The sequence below is a fragment of the Plasmodium yoelii genome (assembly GCF_900002385.2).
Source record: "Plasmodium yoelii strain 17X genome assembly, chromosome: 13".
NCBI lineage: Eukaryota > Apicomplexa > Aconoidasida > Haemosporida > Plasmodiidae > Plasmodium > Plasmodium yoelii.
This window is the reverse complement of record NC_036185.2, coordinates 1,297,508-1,325,440: the sequence shown is the minus strand read 5'-3', so window position 1 is coordinate 1,325,440 and position 27,933 is coordinate 1,297,508. Positions and strand designations below refer to the sequence as shown.

At 21.4% G+C, this 27,933-nt stretch overlaps 10 protein-coding genes across 10 annotated transcripts; 4 read left to right on the top strand and 6 right to left on the bottom strand.

Annotated features, from left to right (window-relative positions):
• Positions 1 to 581: 581 nt before the first annotated feature.
• On the bottom strand, positions 582 to 1,481 carry PY17X_1327400 (biotin--protein ligase 2, putative; the record flags this gene model as incomplete). Its single annotated transcript, XM_724661.1, has 1 exon — positions 582 to 1,481. The coding sequence occupies one exon, from the start codon at positions 1,479 to 1,481 to the stop codon at positions 582 to 584; it is 900 nt and encodes a 299-aa protein (XP_729754.1).
• Positions 1,482 to 2,629: 1,148 nt separating this feature from the next.
• On the top strand, positions 2,630 to 3,211 carry PY17X_1327300 (rhoptry protein, putative; the record flags this gene model as incomplete). The annotated part of the gene is made up of 1 exon (XM_724662.2): positions 2,630 to 3,211. One exon carries the CDS (start codon positions 2,630 to 2,632, stop codon positions 3,209 to 3,211), a length of 582 nt encoding a protein of 193 aa, XP_729755.2.
• A 1,288-nt stretch (positions 3,212 to 4,499) lies between these two features.
• Positions 4,500 to 5,727, top strand: PY17X_1327200 (bax inhibitor 1, putative; the record flags this gene model as incomplete). The annotated part of the gene is made up of 4 exons (XM_022957107.1): positions 4,500 to 4,945; positions 5,108 to 5,242; positions 5,397 to 5,460; positions 5,635 to 5,727. The coding sequence occupies 4 exons, from the start codon at positions 4,500 to 4,502 to the stop codon at positions 5,725 to 5,727; spliced, it is 738 nt and encodes a 245-aa protein (XP_022813579.1).
• An 821-nt stretch (positions 5,728 to 6,548) lies between these two features.
• PY17X_1327100 (pyridoxal 5'-phosphate synthase, putative) lies at positions 6,549 to 8,157 on the top strand (the record flags this gene model as incomplete). Its single annotated transcript, XM_022957106.1, has 8 exons — positions 6,549 to 6,560; positions 6,662 to 6,934; positions 7,139 to 7,199; positions 7,310 to 7,398; positions 7,494 to 7,560; positions 7,647 to 7,764; positions 7,867 to 7,910; positions 8,132 to 8,157. 8 exons carry the CDS (start codon positions 6,549 to 6,551, stop codon positions 8,155 to 8,157), a joined length of 690 nt encoding a protein of 229 aa, XP_022813578.1.
• A 516-nt stretch (positions 8,158 to 8,673) lies between these two features.
• Positions 8,674 to 11,211, bottom strand: PY17X_1327000 (conserved Plasmodium protein, unknown function; the record flags this gene model as incomplete). Its single annotated transcript, XM_720897.1, has 1 exon — positions 8,674 to 11,211. One exon carries the CDS (start codon positions 11,209 to 11,211, stop codon positions 8,674 to 8,676), a length of 2,538 nt encoding a protein of 845 aa, XP_725990.1.
• Positions 11,212 to 12,998: 1,787 nt separating this feature from the next.
• Positions 12,999 to 15,842, bottom strand: PY17X_1326900 (conserved Plasmodium protein, unknown function; the record flags this gene model as incomplete). Its single annotated transcript, XM_722743.2, has 1 exon — positions 12,999 to 15,842. One exon carries the CDS (start codon positions 15,840 to 15,842, stop codon positions 12,999 to 13,001), a length of 2,844 nt encoding a protein of 947 aa, XP_727836.2.
• Positions 15,843 to 17,425: 1,583 nt separating this feature from the next.
• On the top strand, positions 17,426 to 18,448 carry PY17X_1326800 (conserved protein, unknown function; the record flags this gene model as incomplete). Its single annotated transcript, XM_722101.1, has 1 exon — positions 17,426 to 18,448. The coding sequence occupies one exon, from the start codon at positions 17,426 to 17,428 to the stop codon at positions 18,446 to 18,448; it is 1,023 nt and encodes a 340-aa protein (XP_727194.1).
• A 918-nt stretch (positions 18,449 to 19,366) lies between these two features.
• PY17X_1326700 (uncharacterized protein) lies at positions 19,367 to 19,954 on the bottom strand (the record flags this gene model as incomplete). Its single annotated transcript, XM_722100.1, has 1 exon — positions 19,367 to 19,954. The coding sequence occupies one exon, from the start codon at positions 19,952 to 19,954 to the stop codon at positions 19,367 to 19,369; it is 588 nt and encodes a 195-aa protein (XP_727193.1).
• A 938-nt stretch (positions 19,955 to 20,892) lies between these two features.
• Positions 20,893 to 23,388, bottom strand: PY17X_1326600 (GTPase; the record flags this gene model as incomplete). Its single annotated transcript, XM_722099.1, has 1 exon — positions 20,893 to 23,388. The coding sequence occupies one exon, from the start codon at positions 23,386 to 23,388 to the stop codon at positions 20,893 to 20,895; it is 2,496 nt and encodes an 831-aa protein (XP_727192.1).
• A 1,092-nt stretch (positions 23,389 to 24,480) lies between these two features.
• On the bottom strand, positions 24,481 to 26,595 carry PY17X_1326500 (ATP-dependent RNA helicase DBP5, putative; the record flags this gene model as incomplete). The annotated part of the gene is made up of 1 exon (XM_722098.2): positions 24,481 to 26,595. One exon carries the CDS (start codon positions 26,593 to 26,595, stop codon positions 24,481 to 24,483), a length of 2,115 nt encoding a protein of 704 aa, XP_727191.2.
• Between the last annotated feature and the right edge of the window lie 1,338 nt (positions 26,596 to 27,933).

The following is a 27,933-nucleotide window of genomic DNA, read 5'->3' as shown; positions in this document are numbered from 1 at the left end:
AAAAAAACATTTAAAAAAATTTTCAAAGTTATGAAAGCTGTAGTAAAATAAATCATAAAAAATTAAATAAAAAATTAAATAAAATTTATATAAACTTTCTATTTATAAATGATTTTTATAGTTTTTCTTATTCTATAAAATTTATTTTTATTAAAATAATTAATTGTTAAAAAATGGATACTCTCTATGTTTTTCCACTTTTGTCAGTTTGGGTATATAATAAAAGATTAGCAAAAGAAAAAAAAAAATGACAAAGGAGAAAATGAACAATATATAAAAGTAAAGATACAACATAATATTCTCTATGTAATATATTCGAAATAAACTTAACATGCATATAAGCAAAAAAGATAGAATTCAGCAAAATCAATCTCGAAACAAAAAAAAAAAAAAAACCTTAATGAAATATTCTGAGAAATATTCTTCAAATCAATGCTATTTTAATTGATCACATTTTACATGTTTTTAAAACAATGTAACTAATAGTAAAAATATAATTATCGAAAATCTGATAATATTATTTATATGTGTAAGTAACATTTTCAATTTTTTAACTAATTTTTCTGATATAGTATATAATTTTATTTATTCTCTATTTGGTCGTAAAGACACATATGACCATTATTCACATGAATAGTCATATCATTATCATCCACCAAAATAATAGATCCATCATTTTCTATCCCTTTTAAATATCCAATAATTTGATTATTGTCTTGATCTATTATTACTTTTTTTGATTTATATATAAGTCGTAATGTTATATAATCTAAGAATAATGAAAAGCCGTCATTTTTAAAATTATTAATTACATCATGGAAATTTTCAATCAACTTTTCAGTTGTTTCTTCTACACTAGGTACTATGATATTATTATCCATAAGATCGGTATTTATTTCATTTTTAATGGAAGTAAAATTGTTATTTAATAAATTATTTTTATCTTTTAAGTCTATATTTATTCCTATTCCTACTATAACATATATATAATCATTTTTTATCGAGCAAGAATTTGGGCAACACCTTTGTTTCGTTTCATTGTGTATATAATATACATTAATTAGACAGCTTGCAATTTTTTTATAATTAATTAAAACATCATTTATCCATTTTATTTGACATTTTAAATTATAATGTTCTAATGTTTTACTAATAGCAACAGTAGAAATTTGAGGTAAACATTTGAGAATTTCAATTTTATTTTTTTCCCATAAAAATGCAAAAGATACAAATAAATTCCCTTTTTCGGATACCCATAATTTATTTATATTTTGTTTAGTATCTTTTGTTCCTATTCCATTTGTTTGTAAATTACAACTAACTGCTATCATATTACAAAAATTTTTTATTTTCATATTTTCTATAAATTTTTTCATATTCCTTTTACAGTATAATTGAGTTGAGTCTAATTCATCTAAATGATACCTGTAGGTATTCTGAGCACAATAAACTTTTTCATATATAACTTTTTCTTCTTTCATTTTTTTTGTTAAAAAAATAAAAACATATTCTAAATAATATGCACAAAAACAATGTACTAATTTAGTAAAAAAAAGAAAATTTCCATACTCAAATATGGAAATGAATAGAAAAGGATATATTATAGGAAATATTTATTTAAATTTTAAAGAAAAAGCAAATATATATTTTTCCACCGAACTTATAATGTATCTACTGCATTTTTCTAATACCCCTATGTAAACATATTTATATTTTCTGTATTTGTTCATAAATTTATTTATTTCCCAACTCATTTGATCGATTGTGTTTTTGTGTGTGATTAAAATATGTATTCCTTCATATTAATTATTTAAAAAAAAATCAAAAAAAAAAATTAAATAATTTCATTGATACATATACTTGTGTGTTATTCTTTATATTTAATTTGTTTCTCGTTGTAGATATAGAGGTTAAAAAAATTCATGGAGATATACAAAATAGTATTTTCATAACGCACACATATATGTGTATTTTTTACAGATAAACAATATATACCTAACTAATTATATAGACATATATATATTTTTTTTTTTTAATTTTTATACTAATATAACATGAGATATAAAACTTGTATTAATTCAAAAATAACATAATACCATGAGAAATAAAATGGGCATGTTGCACTTGGAAGCATATATTTTTTTTAAATTGGATGGATACCATTTTATTAGTTGGTTGAAATATTTGAGGGGGAAAAAAAAAAAATAATATAAAAAAAATGAAAGGAAAAAATTCCCCATATTGCAAATTATTATTTAGAATCACCAAAAAACAATGCATATTATGTGTAATGATAAAAGGTGTGGTATATTTTAGTTATTTTTTTATCACTAAAAATGTAAACTATTTATATATATATAAGTTCAAAAAAACGAATAAAAAGAGAAAACATCGATTTATAGTTGTAATATCAAATTTTCAAATAATTGGATGATAAGTCATATTACATAAAATAGACAGCAATATTAATTTTTCCTAATTATATTAAATTGAAAGTGGTGTCGTTTTTTTTTTTTTTTGTATATATTACTTACAAAATTTGGAAATAATAAAAAACAAAAATAATATATATAGTATGTATATGTACATATAATTCAGGACATGTTAACATAAAAGAAAAAGAAGAAAAATGCTAACATCAAAGGATATGAAAAGTTGGACTATGAGAAGATTTTTATGCTTCTCTATAGGAACAGCAACAATAATATACGCATTGCTTTTAATAGTATTGTCAATTCTTATGATAACTCATATGTCACATTATAATGAAACATTATTTATAATAATATCTATTTTTAATTGTATTTGTTCAGTATTAATATTTATGTCAATAACACATAAAAATGCCTTTACAGCATATATAGCATATAATATAGTTATAATGAATTATATGATTGAAGCGGTCGAATTTTTGATATGTTTTTATCACACAAGTACAAGTCATAGCGTCCAGTGGTATTACGATAATTTTGATTGGCATCGAAAAATATTATATAATTATAATATGTATTATGGTATTTTAGAAATGATAATTCATATTTTTTTATTTTTAATATCCTTTTTTGTTATAAAATTAGTATGGAGCTTTTATAGAATTCTACAAATAGGAGGAAATATATTTTCTTTTCAAAAAGCAGAAGATATTGAGCGAATTTTACATGGCACACATTATTATTCTTATGGGACAGTTGCACATATTCACGAATATTAAGATTTTTGTAACTTTATTTTTTCATGCGTATAAATATTCAAGCATGTTATTAAAATCCGTTTTTATTTTTTTAGTCATTCAATATTTTGTTTTTTATTTTTAACGTTTTTTTTAATTAAAATAATCGAACTCATAATTAATTGCCTTGTATATTATGGCGTCTACCCCTCATTTTCTTTAGCACAAACCATAGTATTTTATAAACAAATTAACCAAGTGTTTAATTTTAATAGCATATATAGAAATATATTTTAAGGCCTAAGACCTTTAAAATCAAATCGAAGTAAAACCGAGATATATATATATATATATATATATATATTAAAATCTGCTAAGGTATATTTCAATTTTACAAACAGCATTGTAGATATGCTATGTAAAGATATTGTATGGAAGTTGTTATAATAGACATGCCTTAAGAAGGATATTCTTAATAAGAAATGGGACTCAACATATATTAAAAAGTCATATATATTATGTATATATATATTTATTAAGGAATATATCCCAATAAATAATAAATACCTAAAAATGGACAAGACTATTTATATCGAATGTCGAAATACACATGGACAGAGAAATAGGGAATATATCTTCTCAATATGCACATTATATAACTTTAAAACAATTCAAAAAATAATATCCATTATTATGAGTATATTAAAATAATTATTATATGTTTTTCAAATATCCCCCAAATGGTATCCTTTTATTTGCTTATGGGAAAATATACTGAATTTAATATATGTGAAAAAAATATAAATGTATACTAAGTGACAAAGATATGAACAAATCAAATTTTATTTTTATAAAAAATGTGAATAAAAAAAAAAGTTTATAAATTTCTTTATGTTTGTATTTAAATGGATTATTCATATTGTGAATTGCCACATAAAAAGTATAATTTTATTTTTACTTATTTTTTCCTTGCGTGCACGTTTTTTTTTTGGAAAAAAAAATAAATATATTTTGTTTACTTATATTTTACTTTAAAAGTAATAATAAAATAAAAAAAACAATATTATTTTAAATAAAAAAAAATTGAATCTTCATATTTCTTTAATTTTTACTTTATTTTTTAAAACTGTAAATAGTATCAACGAGCATAATAAATATGCTTAAATATAAATAAAAAATTTTAAAAATTCCTTTAATAAAATATAGCATTGAAAAAGGTTTTTTTCGTTAAAATTATTTACGTTAGCAAATAAGAAATTATATTTTTATTTGTATATTTACCTATTTGTTTGTGAATTATTTTTTTTTTAATTTTCAATAAGTTTTAAGAATGGATTTTTTGAAGCAAATAAGAAGACGCCAGAGGGAAATAAATTTATCAAATATTTTTAACTTTTCCCCACTAACAAATGATGAGAAAAATCACTTAATAAAAATATATGGTCTATTGGCATTCGGGACTATGATAACAGCTATGAGTTGTTATATTGATATTACTATTATAAAAATTCCAAGATTTATAGCATCCATAGCTAGCTTATTTTGTTCATTTGCCTTAGCTTCATCATGTACTTATGCACGTTATAACGATACCCAAACATCATCAAAAACTAAATTAATATATTTTTTGGGTATATCATCATCCATTGGAATTTTAATAAGTGATTATATTGCTTATATTAATCGTTTGAATCCATCTATTTTACCGTTGGCCTTTTTCGGAAGTTTATCCATATTCTCATGTTTTTCCCTGTCTGCTATATTTTCAAAAAATAGGTAAAAAAACAAAGAGCAAAAACAAAACATATTTTATCCAATCATTTGCACTTTTTGATGGTTCACATAATTCGAGAGTTTACACATTAGATTAGATTTGAAACATGCGCAATATAATGCTGAAATAAAAATGATAAATTATTTTTTTTTTTTTTTTAACAGAATCTCGTTATTTATTGGAACAGTCTTATGTGCCATATGTTCATATGTATCCCTAATTTCTTTTATGAACTTTTTTATAAGATCAAGATTTATCGATACAACTTTATTGTATCTTGGATTCTTTATGTATATGGGGTATAAATTATATAAATTATATAAAATATTATTAAATACCTTAAAGCAAGCACGTGCCTGAATCTTATCTACACACACACATATATATATACATACATACATGCTGATACAATTGGCGATAATAAATAAATATACTTTCCTTTTACCTTTTTAGATTTGTACTATTTGATACCCAACTTACTTTATTTGATTTCCGTAGAGGAAACAAAGATTATATAGTAAGAATTAATTGGCAAAAATATATAAATTTATCATTTTATATATACATATGAATATATTAAAAGCATAATATATATTATTATTTTGTTTTTTTTAAAATGACTCGAGTTTTATTATGTTCTTTTTTGTCCTATATTTTATTCAATTTTTTTGTTGTTATTTTTTAATTTTAGATGCACGCAGTTTGTTTATATCTCGATTTAGTCGGACTGTTTACACATATATTGAGAATATTAGGAAATAAAGAAGAAAAGAAAAAGAAATAAGTTATATAAAATATATTCCTGTAAATATTATATTCGTTTTACCAATCTAAACAAATTATTTAAGTTTATTCCATGATGGGACACAATATATATGCATGTATAAGCATATATGTATAATTTTACAAAAACGTGTATACTTTTTTTTTTTTTTTTCATTTTTATTTTTCGATGGAGAAAGAAATATTAAAGTGTTTTTTTCTTTATATTTACTATTATATTTGTTTTATGTTTGGGAATTTATAAATATACATATGTAAATATATAGGTTTATTTATCTTTTTTTTTACGTCAAATTCACAATTTATGTATATATTTATTTATTCGAATTTAAACCCGCATATGGAATATAAACTATTTTCCAAAGTTGTTATTTTGATAAAAAAAAATAAATAAAACAAATAAATTTGTGTTTTGTAATTTTTCAAATGCACATATAAAGTTATTCTAACTATAATATATAAAAAAGTATTATATCTTTATATAATTATTTTCATTTTTAAATAATACAGAAGAAATTATATTAGGCTATACTTATATATGGCCTAAATATGTGCTGAGTGTTCAAGTGCCAACATATACACAAATATATAGATTTATCATTCCTAAAATGTTAAATTCCTTTATATGTTTATTTGTTAATATAAATTTAGAACAGTGAAAAAAAATAGTATATGTGTATGCATATATATTTCAAGTCAGATATTCTTAGGAATGAAATTTCATTACCACATTTTTTCTCCAAAAAGGAGCTAAAATTAAGAATAGCATTTTAAAACTATATAAATATACATAACAATATACATAACATTGTTACATGCACAATGAAAATAACAGTATGAATAAAAACAGGACATTTAAAAAAGTAAAACGTCTTTTGTGAATATTTTTTTTATAATTTCCATATTTTTTTTTCTCTCCTTTTTTATATGCATAGTATTTGTCTCAGGCATTAGCCAAAACCATAGATGAAGAATTAATGAGTGATGTTGTTGGATACACAACTAGCCAATTGATGGAGCTAGCTGGACTTTCTATCTCACAAATAATTTTCAAAAATTATGATCTTGCAAATTTTAAAAAAATTATAATTTGTTGTGGGCCTGGTAATAATGGAGGTGACGGATTAGTAGCAGCTCGCCATTTGAAAGAATTTGGATATGATGTCACAGTTGTTTACCTTAAGGAAAATAATAAAATTCTATTCAAGGTTTTAAAAAAAAATCGAAATATATGTGTATAATTATAAGTGTGCATTTGTGAGCAACAAATAGAAATGGATGTACAAAAAAGTGAAACATATAGATATAAAAAACATATTTTTGTTCATAAAAATTTTTGCATTCTATTTTATTTGTTTGCATAATTAATATCCACCATTTTTATGTTTATTTTTCTATATATTTTATTAAAGGGTTTATTAAAATTACTTGAGCATTATGAAATCCCGGTTTTGAGATCAATAACACAAGATGGTAAAAATATTGCATATATATACGTATGTATATATATATATGGGGATTACCCATCTTTTACTTTTAATACTAGCATATTATTATTATATTTTTATTTTATTTACATATAGAAATGTGTAATTATGATTTAATTGTGGATGCAATATTCGGTTTTAGTTTTTCTGGCGAGCCTCGTAGCCCTTTTGACGCTTTGATTAGTGTAAGATAATTTTTTGCCTAAATAAAAATATGCTTTTCATTTTACAATTTTTTACTATTTTATATTTTTAAAATGTGAATGTGTTTTTACCATAGATGATTAACAATTCAAAAAAAGAAGTTGTATCAATCGATGTCCCATCAGGTACAAACATAGACAAAGGTAATAAAAACCAGACAAAATATTGTAATATATTATTAAGGAGGTATATATATCCATGTTAAAATTTATTATTTTATACAAAATAGGGGCAAAAGACGTTAAACTATGCGTTGAGTCAGAAATGAACATATCCTTAATGCTACCTAAAGAAGGGTTAAGGAATTATACAAAAAAACATTTCTTAGGAGGACGATTTTTACCAGCGTATGTGATTATTTTATTTTACATTATATTTTTTTCATATATAATAATATTTAATCACTTCATTTTCATTTTAACTTTTTTTTGTATATTCTCAATTTTCAGATCTATAATAAAAAAGTATAATTTGGATGTACCTCATTTCGAAGGTAGTGTTTTTAAAATTTATCAGTATTTTGCATTTCAGCAACTTTTCATAGTAAATAGAAAAGTGCGATTGCATTGTGGAAAATAAAACAACACACATAAGAATATGTGTTTCATTTTGTACACTTTGTCCATTTTTTCCATTTTTTCCATTCTTTTCATTTTTTTCATTTTTTCATTGTCCATTTTTTCATTTTTCCATTTTTTCATTTTTCCATTTTAGGATACAATTCATACACTCAATTGTAGAAAAAATAGGGTGTACATTGTAAAAGGTTTGTAATGAAAATTTTTTATTTTTTGCATAATGTGCTAAGTGGTTGTATTTGATGTGTTATTAATTAATTTATTATGTTTTATTAAGATTTTATTTTATTTGATCTTTTTATAAACTTTAAGTAAAAAAAATAATGATCACATTTTACATATAGTGTAAAATAAATAAAAAAAGTAAAAAAAAGCGTAAAAAAAATAGTAAAAAAAAGAGTAAAAAAAAAATAGTAAAAAAAAAAGAGTAAAAAAAAAAGAGTAAAAAAATAAAAAGTAATAAACTGTATTAACATACAAAATCAAATTAAAAAATCGTAAAAATAATAAAATTAAAAAGGGCATAATAACAAGGATATGCTACGAATACATAATTGATACATAAAAATAAATACCCATGAGCCAGCATGAATATTTATATATATATGAGCGTTCCAAATAAACAAGAAAAATTGTATTTATAAAATTTGGCATTTAATATGACTATGAGGATATAAATTATAACTTCATTTCATCTGCCATTAATTCAAATGCGTCAATTTTGACATTCGGCTTTTCATTCGGTTTTTCAGGTTTCTTAGGAGAAATTGTAAATGTGTTAAAAAAATGATTAATTTTATCATCATTTGTATTTATAGAATTATTTATAAAATCAGAACTATATTTTTTTGGAAGTACATTTGTTTGATTATTATTATTTTGTGTATGATAATTTTCGGATCCTTTTTGATCAATATAAAAAGTGTTAACGTTGTTATTTTTCTTAATACTAATATCGGTAAGGTTATCATTTATATCTATTAAGCATGCATCATTAGAATTTTTTTCTTTTGTATTATTAAAATTATTTTTATCATAAAATTGAGTATTTTCACTTTCTAATGGTTCGATATTTAGTTTATTATTTATTTTATTTTGTTCATAATATTTATTTTTATTATCTATATTATTTGATCCTTTTGAAAATTGTAGTTTTTCCATATCTTCAAAATATGTATTTTTTAAAGAACTAATATTGTCTTTATTATTTTTTATGTTATCAGTCGATCCTAAATTAAAAAAATCATCACCATTATTTAAATTTGATTTTTTATTTTGAGATTTTATAATATTATCATTATATTTATTAGTATTCTTTTGAGTATTTTCAGGGTTTAACAAAATTAAATCATTGAGAAAAGCATTATTATTGACTTTTCCATATGAATTTATCGAATTATTTTGTTCTTTACATTTTTCATTTGTTATATTATTGTCACTAAAATTAGTATCAATATTATTGTAAGAATTGGATGGACATTTAACGTTTAGGCTATTAAACAATTCTGTGTTTTTTGACATCGAATTTGATAACGACATATTATCTATATTTCTTATCACGGTATTATAAGATTCATCGTTTTTTTTTGTATTATTATTAGAATTATTTTCAAAATTTATGAGATCGATATCTATATCTCGAAAATTTTTATTCGCATTAGAGTCTTTAAACATATCTGTAGAAACATGGTTATTATTTGTAGTTGTAATATTAATAGGATCATCATCAAAATCTAATAAATTTGGTATTTCAAAATTTGGTGCATTAACATTTTGATCATTTCTTTGGACTGTTGTTTTTAGTGTCTCTTCATTTTGTTGCTTTTCTTTTAAACCCATCAATACAAATATTTCTATGGCAAGTTTTTTTAATTGCTTGATTTCTTTGCATTTATATAATTCTTCCATAGTTTGTCTTTTTAAATTATCTAATAGAATTTCAAAGGTTTCTATTATTTGCTCATTGTTTTTTTTATTTTTTCTATGAATTAATAAATGCTTAATAACATGTAATACTTTGATTTTATATTTCCAATTTGATTCTTCATCCATAAAATTGGTTTTTAATCTAGATGTAAGGATACTAATAATTACTTTAGTATCTAATGTATCACATTTTTGAACAAATTCGTTTACAATATTTTCACAAGGTACTTTATTAATGCCAGTAGTATTTAATACATCATCAATTATTTTATTTTCATATAAACCCGATTCTTGCGATTCTTGTGGATTTTTCATTTTTTCCTTTCCCTTATTATTTTTATAATATTTTGTATTATTATTAAAATTGTTATTATTAGATGTCCATCCTGTATTCCTACCATCAAAATATTTCATATTTCCCTTTTCAAAATTTTTATTAAAAGAATTTCCACCTATTATATTTTGAAAATTTAAAGATCCATTTGAATAATTTTTTGAAATAGTTGTACTAACTTTATTAATTTTATTTACAAAAGATGATGGTATATATTTATTTGCTACTTCATTCAAATATTTAATAGCAATTTCACTTTTTGTTTTTTGTACAGGGTTTTGATTAAAATATGGATTTCCAAATCCAGGCATTTTATTCATATAATTGTTTGAATTATTAAATGTACTATTACTTTGATAGTTCATATTTTTTCCATTAAATTGTTGCCTCATATTTGGAAGGTCATAAAAATTGTTACTATTATTATTATTTCCACTGATGTTATTATTATAAATATAATTTGTATTATTTTCCCTTGGATAATTATTTAAATCTTTTTGAAACACATTATTACCAAATCCTTCTATTCTATTATTTTTGATTATATTGTCTTGACTACTGTTTGGAATTGTTTTAATATTATTTTCCACTGTCTCATAAGAATAAATAATTTTTATCAAATCAGTAGCTTCTTTTCGAACTAACATCGATGGTGTATCCCCTTTTAATTGATCATGAACAATATTACAATTTTGGCATTCTTTTATAATATCTATTTTTTTTTTTAAAAAATTTCGAAAATCAGATCTTTTTTTATCACATAAATGTTTTAAGATTTTTAAAGTTTTTAATTTGACATTTAAATCAGTTCTTTGCAATTTTTTTAATAAATATTCCCCAACCATATTTAGTGATTCTTTAGAACAAAATGCCATTTGAGATATCTCGTTGTACAAGTACCCAGGCGTTGGCTCATCATTTGATGAAGTGGCTTTATTTAATATTAACCTATTCATTTTGTATACTGTTTGGTAGTTCTTTAATTTATTCTGGTTACAATATCGTTACTTTTATATATATATATTTTTTCCTCCAATTTCAGTTTTTACCTTTGTTATGTGTGTATACAAGGTGTTTGCAATTTTGTTGGTATGATGGAAAAACTGAATATTGCTATAAATTTTTTTTAATTTTTTAATTTTTACATTTTTATATCTTGGATTTTTAGCGTACATATGAGTTTCATCACTAATGTACGCTCTTCAACTTTCTTATGAATGCAAGTTTGTATACTAAAGTTAAAAATATAACTCCCCCCCCTCTTTTATTTTAATTTCTTCTTATTATATATATTGCTCTTATTATTCCACATTAAAAAAAAATTGTAGAAAATTATATCACTATATAATTTTCCTTTTACAAATTGTTAAAATAAATTTTCAAAAAATGGGTATTAAATTGTATTAAACTACTTTATATTCACAAAGAAGAAAATATATATTATACACGCATGTATATATATATACATACTTATTTATAAATCGATATGTGAAATTTTTTTATATGCTTTTTGAATGATCAATTCAAATATAAATATGCTTTGCTTCAAACATTTGAGGCGTGCGTCAAAGATTACATAATATATATATATCCATATATACCTGTGAATAAATTATCATTTTTTGTTTCTTTTACAAAAAGTGGAAACAAAGCACGGTTTAATTCAGTGATATTTTGATCGTCATTTTATTATATATTTTGCAATTTTTTTTTTTTAATTTATTTCGCAGTATTATTATTGTAATCAAATATTTTATAAAATAATTTCAAGTGTGTTATTAAAAAAAATAGGCTTACCATATTTCCTATATTAATTCATTGAGGTTTTATTTAAAAAATAAAAAAATATAAAGAAATAAAATTAAAACAAAATAATAAATATTATAAATATATGAGAATATATAGCACATTGTTAATAATTTGTGTCATTTAATCATAAAAAAAATATATATATATATATATATATATATATATATATGTGCAGAATGTTATCATGCTAATATGTAATAACACATATGAAAATAATTTAGATCTTCATTATACCACTTGTAACATTTTTTTTCTTTTTTGTGTCTTAAACATTTTTAAATATTCAATGAACTAATATATTTATTACATAATTATTATTGTTTTATGTTTTTTTATGGTTAGTTTGCTATTTTATTTATTCGTGTGATCATTTATTTTATTACTAATCTATGAGAATTAAAGATTAAGCATATGCGAACAAGCTGATAAATATTATTATTTTTCATAACATACTTATTTTCCCAAACTATTTTTTTATTAAAATGTTATCAAATTCAGGCTAAATATCAAATTCACACTAAAATATCAAATGCACATTTTTCTTACTTCATCATAAATAAAATTGGTTTATATATATACATACATACATATGGGTAAAGATCGGCAAAATGCCATGCATGTAGAATAAAAAATAAATAGCTTTTCTGCATTTTTATGGATTTACATAATATGATATAAAGGTAGACTAATTGTGGAGAAATAATTTTATTTTTTTTAATATTTACAAATTGTTTATTTGAATGAAAATGCAAAGTTGATTTGGTGTGAACAGACAAATCGTTTGGAAATTTTACTATGCATAATGAAATAAAAAAATGAAAAAAATAAAACAAAAAAAACAAATAAATATAATAAAATTGTCTATAAATGTGATACACACAATATTATGTATTGGGTACATGCACATATGCAAGGTTTCCAATGCAAAACAGAATTACACAGTAACATGGGCATACAAATAGTCCCTAATTTCTTCATACAATTTATTGAAATTAGCTTTTTGATAAAATAAAATAAATAAATTAATTAAGCATAAATCATACTTATTTTCTATCATGGTATTGGTTAATGCAATTATCTCCTTTTGATCGATTTGAGGATTTGTAGATAAATTATAAGTTCCGTTTTTATAAACTAAATTAAAATTATTATTATAAATAGGTCTAATCTGATCAGCAATATGGTCATAAATATTGTCACTTAAGGGTGAACTTTCATTATGCAAATATATATTAATAATATATTTTAATAAATCATTGTCCATCTCTTTATTTAATTTAATATAAACTGCAATATTATTAATAACATTATAAAGTGTATTTTGATGATCTGAATATATATTTAAAAATTTAAAAATAAATAATTTTTGGAAAAATATTTGTGCTATTCTATTTGCAACACTACAAGTATTAATATCAAATTTATTATAGTAATTATTTATAACTAAAAATAAGTATAAAATATTGTATATTAATACTGTATTATTTATGTAAAATAATAAATCCTTTAAACAGTTAAACGTATTTATAATCATATTTTTATATGAGTAATGAAAAAGAAATTGTTCTAAATTTATAATATTTTTCATATTGATAGTTGTCAAATGTTGGCTAACATGTTCATATATATCTGGTTTATTTTTGTATAATAACATAAAAAATTCTTCAGAGTTTTTTTCAAAATTATATTTTTCCAATATATCATCCATTTTATTATAAAAATTATGATGATTAATATAGTTTTTATTATTTATAAAATTTCGAAGACATGATAATAATATTACTATTTTATCAGCCCCTATTTTATAGGTATTTGATAATTTATTTTTCTCTGTAATTTTTTTGACAAAATAATCTACATATAACAATATATATATATTATTTGTATAAGTACTAATTGATTCAGTATAAAATAATAATAGGTTTATATTATTTGTACTTGTTTCTAAATTGTTTATAAAATAAGTTAACATGTGTTTATAATTTGGAGTTTTTCCTATCGTTAAAAGGAGTATTGACAAATATTTTTTTAAATCAACATTTTTCATATTAATGAAATAATTCATTTTTTTTAAAAAATGTACGTAATTTAATTCATCTGATACGATTTCAGGCGAATCTAAATTGTTTGTCTTAATATCTAGATTATAACTATCTTTATCATAATTTTTAGAAGACAACAAAATATCAAAATGATTTTCATTGAAATTTGAGGAAGATTTTTCAAACTTTTGTTTTTTTTTATTAAAACCAAATTTTGAACAATAATAATCATAATATAGAATGGGAATATGATTAAATATTTTTATGCAATTGACAATATTTTTGCATTTTGTAGGGGGATATTCATTAACATATTGAGAAACACATTTTAATCTCTCATCGATTAGACATAAAATAATAAATTTAGCATCTTCATTTTGTTCAAATTGATGAATTGAATCATAGTTAATGCCATTTTCAATTGAATAAATATTGTCTATCATCTTTAATAGTAAAAATAAATGATGTGTATTAGCATGTCTAAGTATGGTATAATTCGTTTTGATAAACTTGTAAAAATCATAAAAAAAATTTGTATTGTATATATTTTTGTTTTTTTTATTTTCTTCATCTATTATAGTATCTTTTTTTGCTATTCCAGATATGTAGTAGAAACACTGAATAATCATGTGAAGTTTATTTATATCGTGAATATTTAGTTTTTCATTTTTTATTACAAAATCATTGTCTTTGTTTTTTAATTTGTTAAGATTTAACGATTTTAAAATTTCGAAAAATATATTAACACAATGATTGAAAAATTCATTATTGTATATATTATAAGTGGTAAATAAAAAATATATTTTTGTGATTTGATCTAAATTTAAATCATTTTTTCGTTTATAAAATAAATAAGTGCTATATTTCATTAAATTTTTGGCTAAAGCATTTATTTGAATATTATTTTTGTTAGTTAAATTTTGTTTTTCAAAATTTGTTAATATAATTTTTTTTAAAATTTCCTTTTTGGTATCTAACCCTGATATATTTCGTATTAATTCATTGTTTTCATAAATACAACGAGACATTATATCATAATATAGTAATCCATCATTGTAATTAAAATAATCTTCTTTTGAATTCCTTTTATCATTTTCATAGTATACATAAAATAAATGAACTAATAGCAATTCACTCGTTTTAAAATTATAAATATTATTTATAATATGTTCACTAATTTGTCTTAAATATTCTACATGTACATTGTTAAATAAAAAACTATATAATATTAATAAAACATGATCTACAGTAAAAATATTTAAATTATTCATAATAAATATATACACCTTTTTTATATTATTTATACATATATTTTTTTTGTTATTATTTTGGCTAGTAATAACCTTATAATTAAAATTATGTTCATTTATTTCATTTTGTGCATTTTCTAAACTAATTAAATTATTATTGCTTTTGTAACTATATACCATCGTCTCTTTCTTATCAATATTGTTTTTTTTTATAATATCTACATTTTTATAAAGATAACACATTCCTGCATCAATGTTGGACATGACGGTATTCTCATTATATTCATTACTATTAGCATATCCACCAACATTTTCGTTACTTTTTTTTTTCAAATTTTTTACTAATTTAATCATATAATTATCATATTTTAATTTGTTATATAAATCGTCATTTGTAGTAAAAAGGAATGAACGAAATTGATGGAATATTTTTTCTTCTTTAAAAAAAAAAAACATATGCTTCGATCTAGTCACCCAACACCGCATAATTTGAACAGATATTTAGTTTGTAAAAAAGAAGAAGAATATAATTTGTCTTACTTATATAGTAGCATTTATATATCATATTTATTCGATTTTAAAGAATAACAAATAATATAAATATACTATTTGTCCAAAATGTTGACCTTATTTTTCTCTATTTCCCCCTTTATTTATAATAAACCACTTAAAATTATTATGGTACATTTTTTTGATGGGGAAATTTAATTATATGCTATATAGACTGCTGCATACTGATGTATATATATATGTGGGTATATGGATTTATATGTTTGATTAAATGACGAAATTGTTATATTATCACAAGGATATATTCGCTAAAATAATTAAATTTTAAAAAAAGTTAAGGTGAAAAATGCATAGCTAACGTAATAAAAGGGTAATGATATGGCCAAAAATAATACTATTTCAGGCGGTAATAAATTAAAAAAATATGGCAATAATTTATGTTAAAATTTTAGCATTAAACTGAGGGTTTATTTTTTCACTTTTGTGAATTGCATTTTATTATATTTCCTCATTGTGTTCTTCAAAAGGTGAAAATGTATTATATATACATATATATATGTATATATTTATTTATGTATATACAATATTTATATGTTCATGGTATAAAAATGGAATATATTACAATTCCTATAAATGGGCGCAATGTTGTATAAATTGCGGTAAAGCACTAAATCGTAAATATTAAATAGATACAAAATTTAATATAAGAATATTATAATTTGATATTTTTGGTATCTTACATATTATAAATAATGTTTTATTTTTTTAAGTTTATAAAAATATTTACCATCATAATATTTTATGGAGGAAAGTACATGTACTTGTAAGATTATATATATAAATGGCTAAATACATATTAAAATTTTGAATTTTCAATATTTTTATTGTATCTATTATACAATTATATATTCTATTTCTACTGCCCTAAATACAGTAGAGTTATCCCTTTGAAAATATATTCATTTTCGTATGTAATTAATAGTATTTATATATGTATTATATAATTTTCATTTTATTGTTTTTTTAATTATAGCTATTTATTGATAATAATTTCAAAAGTTACATATTTTTAAAATAAGATTTGATAAACACGTTTCGAGGTGCTAAATTTCATTTGTATAACCAAATGACACAAAAAAAAAAAAAAAAAAAACAGATATAATCATATTGAATTAATATTATATATATAAATATATATTGTAATCTTTTGATGAAAAAAAACAATTAAAATAGTCATAACTTATATTTAATTTAAAATTAGTTTAAATTTTGTAAATTAAATAAAATTGGATATTAATATATTTTTGAAGATTCGATTCGCCTTATTCAAAAGGAAAAAAAATAAATTGAAAAAGAACTGAACAAGTCACGAAAAATCTATATTAAAATATACCATTACATAAAAATTAATAATATTATCAACATTAATGTGATATTAATTAGAGTATTAGGAATAGTACCAATAGTTATAGCATCAGAAGTATTAATGATAACGTGAATCTTAAAATTTTGAGACACTCTTTAAAATTATATTATATATATATATATTAATTAAAAAAATGAATTATCTTAGAAACAGAAAAAATAAAGAAGATGATAATAAAGAAGGATCTGGTTCCCAGACAAATGCAAATAAGGGAAAAAATAATAAAACAAAGACAAGTTGGTGTTGTAGTAAATATATAGATGAACATATACGAACCAAATGTAAATATTCTATTTTGATGGGATTATTTATTGTATTTTTAATTTTTATTGGTTTTTTTCAAAAATGTTTAGAATTTTATCACACCCATTTTTATAAGTTCAAATATATTGACATATCTGATACAGAAAAATTAAAAGAGGTATTCTTTAGTAATAAACCATATTTAGTTTATTGCAAAAATGACAAAAAGGATGTTATACATCCTGTTATTAATAGTAGTATATCAAGTTTTCCATCTATTTTAAATGTAGCCATAACGAATTGTAAAAGTTTATTACCTAGTAAACAAAATGTTTATCAACGTTTTAATTTAAGTGATAAGACAAAGGCTTTTATAGTATGTTATGGAAGAAAACCAAAACCTATTACTGATGCTATATTAAATAATAGAAAAAAATTTATATCATTTGTACATGAATCACTAGTATTTGGGGTACCATTTTTTAGTAAATTTCCACAATTTCAAACAAAATGTCTAAACAAAAATAAGAAATGTGTTTTATTTATTAGTAGCGTAAATTTAACTACCAAAAGTGTTAAATATAATTATATTAATGATATATTTATTAATAATAAATATTTTGATATTAATCCTATGATAGTTGATAATAGAAAATTCTTAGTTAAATTAAGTGATGAAGTATTTAATTCTTATTCAAAAAAAAAAGATATTCATGTTTTATGTCTTTTTAATAATAGTATTGATGATACTACTAATGAATATTATGGATATTTTTATAAAGATGAATTTGATAATTTTAAAAAAATGTCCTCTTTTATATCGGGTTGTATAAAAGCTACTCCTACAAGTCGTGAAACAATTAAATTATCATCGACCCCACAAATTAAATACCGAGCTAGTAAAAAGAAATGAAGAATTACACAAGTCAACAGAAAGAAAAAAAAAAATAAAATAATACATATACGCATAAGTTTGTAATTTCTACATATTATGCTCATATAAAAGTTTAGAACTCCTTCTGAAATATGGATGAATGAAAAAAATTACATAAATATTTATTTAGTTGCGTGAAAAATATACGACCATTAATAGTAAATATAACTATGCATATTCCCTAAAATGTTTAAATCCCGTAAATGTTTCAAATGCTTATATTTGATTTTGTTTTTATTCTATTTATTTATTTTTTTTTTTAATAATATTATTTATTTAAAATTTTTTTTAATTTATTCTTTCTTTTTTTGTTTTTAAATTATGCTTTTGTAAAATTTCATGTTTATTCGTTTCTATGTGTTAAAATATATGTCACCATAGAGAACAAAAATACATACGAAGGAACTTATACAAATTTTGTCTTTTATAAAATGCATTTTTTTTTTTTATTACCTGCACAAATATTCATATATATGTATATATATGAATTGCATATTTATGCTTCCAAAGTTTAATATGATAAATGCATTTCATCAATGATTTTCAAAAACGCTATATATTAACCGTAAATTTTTAAAACATTCAAAAAAAATATATATAGCTATCGATATGTATAACTATATATACGTACGGATATTTTTTTATTTATTTATTTATGAAATATAAATTTCTCAAAAAAAAAAAAATTGGCTGTATACACACGTCACAAAAAAATGATGAATTATTTCATCAGAATACGCTGAAAATTATAATTTAGTTTCTAATTCCTTATTGGGCAATATTGTAAAACATTTAAAAATAATATATTCATCCTATAATTAAAATTATATACATAGACATGTTTCATTATTTGTAAAGTTGTACATTATATGTATATTGGTTAATGTAATACCAATTTTAGTCACTTTTATTTGTATTTTCATTTTTCTTTTCATCTTCGTTTTTTGGTGTTTGATCATAATTTGTTGTTTCGCTAGGTTGACCTACAATTTTATAATAAATTCCCTTAAAAAAATTTGTATGTTCAACTTCGAAGTTTCTTTTATCTCTATTATTTTGTTTATTTGGTAATACAATTTTCATAATTTCATCATTCTCTTGTTGTAACTCTTTTATTTGTAATTTTAACGTTTCTAATTTATGATTTAATGCTAATTCTTTTTTTGACTCTTTTATACTATTTCTTTTATATTCAGCAATAATAATTAAAGCTGCTGTTAAGAATATGATGGTTTCTCCAAGTATTTCACTACCTACATTCACAGATTTACTTTCGCTTATATAAGAACTATAATTAACATTGGTTAAATTTGAATTATAAAATTTTTTTTGGATATATTGTTCAAAAAAATAATATTTTTTTCCGCAAAATATACATATACTTTTAAATTTTTTATTTTCTATAGCCTTTTTCTTTATATAGCCGGATATAGGTTTGCTTATTTGTCTTACTAATACAATTCCGATTTTAAAAAAAGGGATCATTTTCTTGTTTTTTTTTTTTTTTTTTTTTTATTTATTATTTTTTTATAAATTTCTTTTCTTTATCACTTCATATATTTTGTTAAATTGTCAACGCTATTTCATCCCCCCCTTGTTAGGAATATTCATAAAACGTATATACAAATATATCTTTGTATTTCTATTATCCTCTGTGTAATGTATTGTTTGTTTGTTTTTTGTCAATACCTTTCATATATTTATTTTTTAATGTTATTTTCCATATTGTATTTCCTTTTAAATCTGTCATTTCTTTATTGTTTGGTCCGATTTTTCATTAAAAAAATAAATATAGACGAGTTATTTTTGTATTTATAAAATAACACATGAGTGTAATATTTTTTTGAAATATATAAAAAAATTAGGAAACTTCTTTTATTTTAATTTTGTTCTGGTCACTTTAAAAATGCATGAAAATATACATTTAAATAGAAAATTGAAAGAAATGCGTCAAATATATATATTATATGTATTCTCCCATATGCTTCATTTTTTTGCAAAATTATTTGCAATAAAAATAATATATACTATATTGTGCATATATAGGCATTTATTTTTTACATATTTTATTTTTTTTTAAATAGTTACATATAAAATAATAATTAATAGAAATTTACTAAACTATGTAATAGTTGTAATTTTTTTAAATGAAACATTTTTTTAATATGCATGACAGCGTATAATACAATAGTACTAAATAATTGAAAAGTATATTATAATTTTTCAAAAATATGAAAACGAATAAAATTGTTCATATAAATATATACATGTACAAATATTTTTTCCCCTCTTTTTAAATGCTTTAATAAAATGTAAGTGTAACCATCTTAAAATGAGTGAATGATTTATGAAAAATAGCAAGTAATTAAAAAAAAAAAAAAAAAAATGAAAATGACGAAAAAAACGAAAAAAAAATTGAATTCTTATAAATAATGAACGATATTTTCCATATCAGCTTTGTCCGCAAATATTGAATGGGTACCGGTTGAAGATTCCTTCATTTTTTTTGTATCATCAAAATTGTTTAAACTTTCCAATTGCATTTGTTCCTTTTGGAGAGTAAGATTTTTCATATCTTGTCTTCTCTCTGGATTTTGTCTATCCAATTGTTCAATAATTTTTTTTTTTTTTTTAAGAATTTTTTGTGTCCTACCTCTATAAGATTTATATTTAAAAACGTCAACTTGTGTGTGTTTGATTCCATCATTAATCATTGATGGCCTTCTATAAATTTTAATATTTTTTGGTGCATATATTTCAAATATTTTTATTCCTCGTCCTGTTATTGAAAACCAGCATAAATCTGATATGACAATATCATCTATACTTTCATAATCTTTACCCAAAACTTTAACAGTATGTTTTACAAATGGTTTTAGTAGATCAAAATCTGAATAAACATGGGGAGGATATAAAAAAGAACATTTTTTTTTTTCTAAAAAATTTTCAACTTTTTCACTTCTACACATATGTATTGTGACTTTATTTGATATATAAAAAGTTAGTAATGCAAAATTCCCATAAATTAAATTAATATAACATAAACTTCCTAAAATAATAGAATAATCATCTTTAAGCTTATAAGTAAAAGGTTGAATTTTTTTATTTATTATTATACTATTTAAATCGATATCCTTATATAATATAGAACTATATTGATATTTTGTTGGAATTCCAATAGTATCAATTATATTAATATCTTTTTTTAATTTGAACACATTATAATTTAATGTTGTATATGGTATATTTGAAACCGTTACCCCTCCTTTTTTTCTTTTGTTATATATATCTCCTATATGTTTATAATTTATAAATTTTAAAAATGAATTTAAAAAAGATGATTTGCCAACATTTACACACCCAACTATATATATATCAATACCTTTATCTATGTCTATATAATTTTTCATTCTTTCTTCTAATATATTATAATTATAACATTTCAATGCTGATATAAATATTAAATCATTTATATGAGTATTTTTTATTTGTCGTATCATATTACGGAACCATATTTTTATAATATCAAGATTTGTCGATTTAGGTAAACAATCGATTTTATTAACTAGCCATATAATATTTATATCTTTATTTTTGCATCCTATATACAATTCAGGAAGTATAGTATTTTCAATATTTGTTATGTCTATTATATAAAGTACTAAAGATTTTTTTTTCATTTTTTTTATTAAATTATTCATTATATTATTTCTATCAGCTTCTATATATTTAGCGTTACTTATATCCATTTTTTCTGCATCTAGTCTTTTTATTTCATTTCGTTTTTTTAAAATATCTTTCTTCTCATACATATTAATAAATCTTTTGTCAATGTTATATGAACTATCTTCATAATATTTCACTTCAGATGTGTTATTCTCTAAAATATTAATATCATCTTCATTTTGAAAAACACTTTTTTTATTATTAATTTGAGAATCTGTTTCATCATTTATACGTACTTCCTTCGCTTCACATTGATCATTTTTTATATTTTCAAAATTATTTTCGTTTATTTCATCATATTTTTCTTGTTCGTCTGCAAATTTATTTATCTCAATAGAGTTTCGATGTAACTTTTTTTTTATAAAAGTAAGGGATTTATTGTTACATTTGTTAGCATTAGTTATGATATTTTTAGTCCCTTTAGAAATGTCCGAATAATTTTCTGACAACTCTTTTGGTTTTTCAACGTTTTCCTTTTCTTCATATCGTTCTACAATAATTTGATTATTATCAGTATTTTCATTTTTTACACTATTTAAATTTTTCTCAAAATGCTGTTCCTGATTTTCTTCTTTATCTTTTTCCTTCAAATGGTCAAATTTAATATGATCATTATCAAGATTTATCTTTTCGTTTTTGTAACTATCTGTTGATTTATTTATATTTTTTTTTCTTTCTTGATTTAATCGAATTTGTTCTTGCAAATCTGTTCGACATTTTATAATATTTTCAATTCTATTAACATCGACATCACATTTTGTATCTGATATTTTATAATGTTGTAATCTATAACAACGTTTGCATAAAATAATTTTTGTTTTAACTCGATAGTTCAAAAAATTATTAACATCAACTTTTACTCCATCAGGTATACAGTCTACTTCTTCACCTTTAACTTTTGTATAAAACTTTAATCGACCATTTGTATATTTTTCATAAACATTAAATGGAATATACCCACTTTTTTTTTCATCAATAGTTTGTAAAAATTGACCACACCCAATACAACTAAGCTTTCTTAGTGGATTTGTATAAAATGGGTCATGTTCTATCTTTAAATTGGTATTATTATTATTATTATCATTGCTATATTGTCTGTTATAAAACGCTTTTAACGCGTTTTTAGGTGAGTTTGTTATTATTCGATATAATTTTGTGTTGTGGCATATATTTCTACAAAGTATTTTCAGCATTTATACAATTCCCTTATTATTTATGTGCGCCCTGTTTCCATACATATGTATGCTACAAATATGTATGCAATACGAATATGTATGTATATATATATTTATTTATTTACTTGTTAAATTCTATGCCAAAAATAATATTGCTAGATATGGAAACACCCGATTGGAAACGTGCTCATATGCAATAATTTTATAAACACAAAAAACTGGAGAAAATAATCTGTGCAACTTTTCTACAAAATTTAAATTAATTCAATTTAATGAAATATGGTTCAAAAAAATAACTTAGAAAATTTAACATTACAAATTCAACAATAGCAATGTTTTATTTTTGGAGAATTGGCAAAGTATATTTTACATTTTTTTATATTTTTTAATTTTATATTTTTTTTGTTATATTTATTTTTTTGAATATCACATCATCTACATATTATAGCCAATGTATATATAGCATATAACTATTTATTAACAACATTATTGTTGGAAAAAAAAAAAAAAAATTATATATGATAGAATAATTTTCATTTAGATTTGAAGGAAATATAATTTATTAGAATTTTAAATTAAAAAAATATTTAACACCCAACTTATTTTATTTTCATTGACATAATACAATATTATTTTATAATTAATATAGGATTTTTCATTTTATTCAAATATAAGCTTTAGATTTGTTAAAAAATTGTATGTAATAATTTTCATTTTTTTACAATGTATTAAATATACACACATAATATATACCAGCATATTGGCACATCAATATGCTTTTACCATTTAAAAGTTCGCAAAATTTAATAAAATTAGAGAATATGCAACTTTAGTTGTATTATATTAACCATACATGAATTATATTAACATTTTAACGGGCACAAAATAATAATTTATGCAAGAAAAACAAAATGAAAAAATAAGTGGAAAATTATAATATAAAATGCATAAACTCATTTATTATCTTTTGTTCCAATTAAATGAATTAATTTGTTTATTTTATTCAAACTGAAATAATAATTTTTCATTTTTCATGGTCAATGTTTGGAAAGAAATGAAAAAAAAACGTCACAATTTCTCAATAAAAGTAATATATTTATAATTTTTTTTTTAATTTTTCAACTTCGTTATAGAAGTCATCATAAGTTCTGAATCATATTCAAGATCTGAAATTACACACTTGTAGTATTTTTCAATTTGATGAATATGTGGAATTTGAACTTTACTAATAAAATTAATAGCCATACCCTTTGTTCCAAATCTTCCTGTTCTTCCAATTCTATGAATATAAGTTTCCATGTTTACATTTTGATTTGCTATACCATCCGATGAATTAGTTATTCTACCTTGATATATATATGGCAAATCAAAATTAATAACTAAGCTTATAGATGGAACATCAATACCTCTAGATAATAAATCTGTACATATTAAAACTTTTGATATACCTTTTTTAAAATCAGACATTAAAGCATCTCTTGTTTTAGGATCCATACCCATTACATTTGTTTTTTCAATTTTATTTCGTGTAAATCTACTAATTACACTATCTGCACAAATTAGTGTAACATTGTGATTATTATCTGTCATAAATTGATATAAATTATATGCTGATTTTTTTGAATTAACAAATATAACACATTGTGATATAGTCATAGAACAATATAATTCAGATAAATAATAATATTTTTGTTCATCATTTTCTGTTATTAAATAATATTGTTTGACACATTTTAGAGTCAAATCTTCTTGTCTTACACTTATTTTTGTTGCTCTTGGTGCAAATTTATCAGCAAAAAGTCTTACATCATCATTATATGTAGCAGAAAATAAAAGAATTTGACAAGTTTTTGGTAAAAATCTTTTTATATTTTCAACTTGTGATGACATATTATTTTTAATATCAATTAAATCATCTGCTTCATCTAACACAAATATTTTTATATTATTAGTGTCAATATATCTTCTTTTTAAAAAATCTAAAGTTTTACCAGGAGTACCAACATATATTTGGAACCCACTAGATTTATTATATTTTTCACATAATGGAACAGCTAAAAATGTGTTAACATTTAAATATTTTGTAAATTTACAAACTACACCATAATTTTGTTGTGCCAACTCTCTGGTTGGACATATACAAACTGCTTGCAATGAATACATAGTTCTATTAATTTTTGATAACATTGCAATTACAAAAGTTAATGTTTTACCAGATCCATTTTGTGATTGGGCAATTAAATTTTTATTACTATCTAATATGATTGGTAATGCATATGCTTGAATTTTTGATGGTCCAAAAAATTTTAAGTAAGTTAATATTTGTATAAGTTCATTATCAATTTTTAATTCTTCCCATGTATTTTTAGAATGATATAATTTAAAGTCACTTTGTTCCTTTCCGGTTGTTTCTGCATTTTTGCCGAGGCTCATATATTTATCAGCTAACTTAGCCATATTTGCAGAAATAGATACTCCATTTGTTTTTTTAATAGATTCTTTACTATATTGTTCGTTATTATCCTTATTCTTTCCATCATTTGTTATGTTGATGTTTTCAATTAATGATATCGCTTCTTCTTCAAGAGGCAACTCTGGTTCACAATTTTCAATTTCATAATCATCATTATCTTCGACTAATGCGCTGTGTTTTTTTTTTATGACATCTCTATTTTCTTCATTTAAGTCACCATTTTTTTTATCATTATTTTCACTTTCATTTGTTTGATTTACTTTAGATTGACTTTGGGTACTTTTTTCTTCTGAACTTTCATCTTTTTTCTTATTGCCTTGTGTTAATTTTAGCATATCTTCAGGTGACATATTTACACCCTTTCCACTCATCATACTTAACATAGTTTGAAGAACTTGGGGATCATCTTTATTTTTTTGTAAATAAGATAAAAATAAACCCATAACGTTTTCATCTTCTTTTTTTTCTGTTGCATCTTTATCTTCTTTCCCATTCTCATCGTTTATTTCGTCATTTTTTTCATTTTTTTCGTTTATTTTTTCGTTTATTTTTTCGTTTATTTTTTCGTCGATTTTTTCATTGTTTTCATTTATTTTTTCGTCGATTTCGTCATTTACTTGTTCGTCACTTTGTTCATTTTGTTCATCTACTTTTTCGTCATTTTTTTCGTTTATTTTTTCGTCATTTTTTTCATTGTTTTCATTTATTTTTTCGTCGATTATTTCCTTTGGTTTTTCTTCTGTTAAACTCATTTTTTATTTGACTATTTTCAAAAAAAGCTATGTGTAAATTTATTATTTTGTAAATATACTACGCGCTTTTATTTTTAATTGATCGTTCTTTTTTGCTCTGTTTTATAAAATTATATTCACTATATGTATTAAAGAAATGCGAAAAAAAGCTATACTTTGAAGCCTTGATCACAATTCAAAACATATAAGTACATATAGATATATCAAATAACCATTTGTACATGTTTATATGGCATAATGATAATTCAATGCTGCTACATATAGGTATATATAAATTTGACCAAAGAAAAATAATTAGTCTTGGTTTTTCCTTTTTAATGATAACATGAATTATGTTATATATATTTTTTATATCTTCAGGAAAATAATTAATATTTGATTTGTAGGCTCGTTTTTTTTTGCAATTTTATTATATCCCTATAACCCCAATTTTCAAAATTAGCACGAAAATACGGACTTTAAAGTATAAAAAAATAATATATAAAATAAATAAATTTTATACTTGTAATAACAAATGTATCTTTTAATTTTTATTTAAAAAATGCATATTAATAAAATCTCTAATTCAATAGTTTCATAATTTGTACTGCCAATGTTGTGGATTAACATTATTTTTTTAATATATACAAATAGCTATTTAAAAGTAAAAAAATAAAAATAATATGATAGACTTGAAATATTCAATTGAAAAATATTTTAAAGGTAATTAAAAAATAAACAAAAAAACATTGCAGTGGAGAATTCATATTACATATATAGGCCTACATATATGCATATGTATATATAATATTTGGCATGGTAACTTTTTTCCACACCAACATTTATATAGACTTCAGTGTTTTTAAATATGCTATATTTTTTAATTGAATATCTATATATGAAATTAGCTGTATGTTTTTAAAAAATTTCCATTTTAATACCAATAGTTAGTTTTTGTATATATGAATCTATACATTGAAAAATTATAAAAAAAAAAATTTAAAGGAATAATATATTTTTGAAAAATATAAAGCAAAAAATAAATATTTTATCTTATGAAATAACATTTTTAATATTTTAAATGGGTCATGATAATAATATGGATAAATATGTTATGAGGTTATAAATAATAGTTAGTTGATCATACATGTATGAATATTATATATAATTTTTTATAAGCTATTAAATTCTTTAAAAGATAAATAATAATAAATTCTAGTAAAATTTGTATGGCATATGTACAAATACATTTATATGTACTTAATACAAATGATTTGGAGGGACACATGAAAATGTCATATAATATGAAATTAAAAAAAATATTTTTATACCTTTTTATTTGTTTTAGATTTTTGGCTC